The sequence below is a fragment of the Spermophilus citellus genome, assembly GCF_964194105.1.
Source record: "Spermophilus citellus genome assembly, chromosome: 8".
In the NCBI taxonomy this organism is placed as follows: domain Eukaryota; kingdom Metazoa; phylum Chordata; class Mammalia; order Rodentia; family Sciuridae; genus Spermophilus; species Spermophilus citellus.
The window spans coordinates 116,272,051-116,277,268 of record NC_138189.1 but is presented as its reverse complement, the minus strand read 5'-3'; the positions used below and the strand labels follow the sequence as shown (position 1 = coordinate 116,277,268).

General features: G+C 42.4%; 1 protein-coding gene across 1 annotated transcript; it reads right to left on the bottom strand.

Annotated features, from left to right (window-relative positions):
- Window positions 1–1,806: 1,806 nt before the first annotated feature.
- On the bottom strand, window positions 1,807–4,447 carry LOC308654439 (C-terminal-binding protein 2-like). Its single transcript, XM_081303824.1, has one exon. The coding sequence runs from the start codon at window positions 4,331–4,333 to the stop codon at window positions 2,996–2,998; it is 1,338 nt and encodes a 445-aa protein (XP_081159950.1). The 5' UTR covers window positions 4,334–4,447; the 3' UTR covers window positions 1,807–2,995.
- Window positions 4,448–5,218: the final 771 nt, after the last annotated feature.

The window sequence follows — 5,218 nt, the reverse complement described above, 5'->3', positions numbered from 1 at the left end:
AACTAGGATGTTTGATTAGTATATTTTAGTTTTACTTTGTATTCTTTTATTTTTATTTTAAATTTAAAAAATTTTAAATTTATATGTATTTTTAAATATATATGTAATTTTTAAATACATACATATTTCTCCTATTTCCCTTGATCTCTCTTTTCTTCTGCTAACAGCCAATCTCTATTGTTCTCTCTTTCACTCTTCCTTTAATTTTTTACTTCTTCTTCTCTCATAATCTCACATTCCTACATTACTTCTGTTCTTTCCCTGTCCACCATTTGAAATTATAAACCCTTTGCAAACTTGCTGATTTTATTGTAGGCAATAGCTGACCATATTATTTCTGTTTATTGTGATAATTAACATTATAGATGTCATAGTAGGAACTACTTGATTTAATGCTGTAAATTGTTTGCATTGGTTTTGTTATTATTTGTCTCCCCCTTTACAGTGAAGTACTGGAAACCTTCAGGGACACTGTAAGTCTACAGGGTAGAAACTCTACTGCCTCAGATACATACTACTAGATGGGTAGACACACAAACAACATGAAAAAGAAAGGAAACAGGGGCTGGGGTGTGGCTCAGTGGTAGAGCAATTGCATATGTGAGACACTGGGTTTGATTCTCAGCATAGCATATAAATAAATAAAGAAACAATAAAGGTCCATCAACAACTAAAAAAAAGTTAAAAATAAAGTAAAAAAAAAAAAAACAAGGGAACAAATTGCCCAAAACAAACCAAGATACCTCAATAACAGAATCCATTGACACCATCGTGGAAGAAATGTCAGAGAAGGAGTTTAGAACGTACATAGTTAAACTGATGCGTGAAGTAAAGGATGATGTAAGAGAGAAAATATAGGTGGCTAAAGATCACTTCAATAAAGAAGCAGAGATTCTGAAAAAACAAATAGAAATCCTTGAAATTAAGGAAACATTAAGTACATTAAAAATTCAATTGAAAGTATCACCAACAGAATAACTAGACTACTTGGAAGACAGAACCTCAGGCAATGAAAACAAAATACACAATCTTGAAAATAGAGTTGACCATGGAAAGAAGATGTTAAGAAATCATAAACAGAACTTCTAAGAACTATGGCATAACACGAAAAGACCAAATTTAAGATTTATTGGGATAGATGAAGGTGCAGAGATGCAAACCAAAGGAATGCACAAGTTTTCTTTTTTTTTTTAATTTGTTTTTATTGGTTGTTCAAAACATTACAAAGCTCATGACATATCATCTTTCATACATTTGATTCAAGAGGGTTATGAACTCCCATTTTTACCACAAATACAAATTGCAGAATTACATCGGTTACACATCCACATTTTTACATAATGCCATATTAGTGACTGTTGTATTCTGCTACCTTTCCTATCCCCTACTATCCCCCCTCCTCTCCCCTCCCATCTTCTCTCTCTACCCCATCTGCTGTTATTCAATTCTCTCCCTTGTTATTTTCCCCTTTCCCCTCACAACCTCTTATATGTAATTTTGTGTAACAATGAGGGTCTCCTTCCATTTCCATGCAATTTCCCTTCTCTCTCTCTTTCCCTCCCACCATTCGTCTCTGTTTAATGTTAATCTTTTCCTCATGCTCTTCCTCCCTGCTCTGTTCTTAGTTGCTCTCCTTATATCAAAGAAGACATTTGGCACTTGTTTTTTAGGGATTGGCTAGCTTCACTTAGCATAATCTGCTCTAATGCCATCCATTTCCCTGCAAATTCCATGATTTTGTCATTTTTTAGTGCTGCATAATACTCCATTGTGTAAAATGCCACATTTTTTTTTTTGAAATTTTAATTACTTTTTATTGAAAACTGCACTGAACGCTAAATGTTCACCTTTTACAATAAACAAGTACAGTAACGGTAACTCACACTAAAACAAAACATACTTCTGATAGCCATTTTTCCTTTTGGGACAGGTTAAAGTTTTTCTTTTGTCACAAAAACAGGAATGTACCTATACAAAGGCTCAAAATAGGCCATCTTTTTAAACAAAAAGGCAATGATTCACAAAAGACTATGAATAGAACATGTAACTAGTTGATACAAATCTAATAGGATTTGTTAAAATCAGTCACATCTAATAACACATCTGAAGTGTTCTTGTATAAAATATCACGTGAAGAAAAGAATTTATCAATGTCTAAAAAAAGTGGGTTTGTTCATAGACAATCTGACAAGTTACCATAAAAAGTGTTTCCTGAGACATAAGGAAATGCAACATTATTCTTGAACCCTTAGCAGTTCAAGACTTTCCACTCAATAAAATAGCTGAGGATCTGAAACTGAGAAAATATATTTGAGTACAAACAGCTTGTGAAACTTAATACTTTTTTCTTTTTTCTTTTTTTTTTTTTCTTTTTTGCATCATCAGAGGGTACAACTGAACTTACAACCAACTTGCCTGCTCCGTATGCAGTTCAGCTGTGAGGGAGACACTTCTGTACAGGAGCCTGTACTGTCTTCAATCCTATGCGTGCAGGTGTCTAACACAGGCAAACAGTTTTTTCCCCATTTTGTAGCAATTTTGTCTTCCTATTAGCAAAAAGAGGTAACAAGCCCCTGTAGACCAAAGGGACTAGAGTCATAAGATGGGGATTTCCTCTTAATATTTTTTTATTTTGATGTTTGGAACTCTTGATGCAACATTCTAGAGCAAGGTGCTCAGGACCTGCTGTGCCCAAGGAACTGATAAAGGAAAAAGCTCTATTTATTCTTTGTGATTTGATGCACAGATGGAAAACTTAACACACAATAACAGAAGTTGGTCGTTAATAAATCAACGTCCTATTCTTTCAGCGCTTCCGGAAGCAGACGACATCTTCAGTTTTCTAGCTCTTGTAGCTTTTAACACTGCAACACCAACGATGCATATGTCCAGGGTCAGTTAAAAAGACTGTCAAATTCCTTCTCTTTTAGTTCATCCATTTTCACTGTCTCTTGGTCCCAAGTTTATCTGAATGATTACCTTTCAGCATTCTCTGCTATTGCTCGTTGGGGTGCTCTCGATTGTCCCCATGTTTTGTAGGCTGGTTGGGAGAGGGAGCTTGGGAAGGGTGTGCCACCGTGGGGAGGTTGTGAGTCACCGGGATGCCTCCAGGGAGGATCCCTTCCATGGCTGCAGGAAGTCCTCCCGGAGCCACGCCTACTATGCCCGGCGGATACCTGTATGTGGCACCATTGAGCTCAGGATGAATTGCTTGCTGGTCTATTACTGACCAAGGAGCTGATGTGACAAAGAATTCCTTGTTGACACAGTTTCTTAAGCTTTCTGGGATGCGACCTGTGATTGCTCGGCGGATCTCTGTGGCAGCTGCCTCTCTCATCTCAAGTGATGCTTGTTCACTATACCAGGCCGTGTGGGGGGTACAGATGAGATCTGGTGCATCTTTCAAAGGACCCTGAGCAAAGCTAAAGGGCTCCGATTCATGCACATCAAGGGCTGCCCCTCGTATCCTGCCCTCCTTAAGGGCCTGCGCCAAGGCCTTCTTGTCCACCAGGCCACCGCGGGCTGCATTAACAAGGAATGCCCCTTGCCTCATCTGCTTTATAGTAAAGTCATTGATGAGGTGGTGGTTATGTTCATTGAGATTGCAGTGCAAGGAGACACAGTCGCTCTGATACAGCAAGTCCTGTAGGGTGTAGACCCTCTGCACGCCCAGGGACCGCTCGATCCCATCCTGCAAGTAGGGGTCATAAAATATGACGCTGAATCCAAAGGCCTTGGCTCCAACAGCAACCGCCTGCCCCGTGCGACCGAAGCCGATGAGGCCCAGCGTCTCCCCACGGATTCGTGCCGCTCCTGAGGCCACCTCGCGGATCTGTTCCACACTCTGTACCCGTGTGCCTTCCCGCAGGGCCTGGTACAGCCACGTGTTGCGGCGGTACAGGTTGAGGATGTGGCAGATGGTGGAATCGGCCGTCTCTTCCACAGCTACAGACGGGATGTTGCACACGGCGATCCCAAGCTCGCCGGCAGCCTTGATGTCCACGTTGTCATAACCACTGCCGATCCGCACGATCACCCGCAGGGCCTTGAACTTCTCCAGGTCTTCCCTGGTGAGGGTGATAGTGTGGTACATCATGGCGCCCACGGCCTCATTTAACACCTTCTCGTGGATCTCCTGAGTGGACTGTGCATCGCAGAAGGCCACAGTGGCCAGGTCCTTCAGGATGGGCATCTCCACGGTGCAGTCTCTGCCGTCCAGCAGTGCCACCAAGGGGCGGGGGTGCAGGGGGCAGTTCATGATCTGGGGGCGGATACCTTCACAAATCCTGTCCAATCGCTGCCGCTTCACTTTGTGCTTATCCACAAGGGCCATTCTTTATCAAACTTTGCAACTCTGAGTCAAAAGGCAAAGCGGTCCTCTAAGAACTTAGGGGAACTCGCAGGAGTCTGCGCGCATTACGCCACTATGCACCCAATATAAATCTGTCTGCAAATTCTAGAGTTCACGCGACTGGCTGTCCGTCTTCTTAAGGGGATACAGCTTCATTGGCTCAAAACCATTTAAGGTGGTGAAACCCTCGTCCAGGGCCACCAGCGTCCACCGCCAAGGGCGCCCACCCGGGAGGCGGCGGCGGTGGCGGTGGCGGTGGCTGTGCTGCCCCCCCTCAGGGCGGCATGGCTCCCGGCTCCGTCCCTCGCTCCTCGGGCCGCCTCCGGCTCCTCCACATTTTTTTTATCCATTCATCTATTGAAGGGCATCTAGGTTGGTTCCACAGTCTTGCTATTGTGAATTGTGCTGCTATGAAAATTGATGTGGCAGTATCCCTATAGTATGCTCTTTTAAGGTCTTCAGGGAATAGTCCGAGAAGGGCAATAGCTGGGTCAAATGGTGGTTCCATTCCCAGCTTTCCCAGGAATCTCCATACTGCTTTCCAAATTGGCCACACCAATGTGCAGTCCCACCAGCAATGTACAAGTGTACCCTTTTCTCCACATCCTCACCAGCACTTATTGTTGTTTGACTTTATAATGGCTACCAATCTTACTGGAGTGAGATGGTATCTTAGGGTAGTTTTGATTTGCATTTCTCTGACTGCTAGAGATGGTGAGCATTTTTTCATGTACTTGTTGATTTATTGTATATCCTCCTCTGAGAAGTGTCTGTTCAGGTCCTTGGCCCATTTGTTGATTGGGTTATTTGTTATCTTATTGTTTAATTTTTTGAGTTCTTTGTATATTCTGGATATTAGGGCTCTAT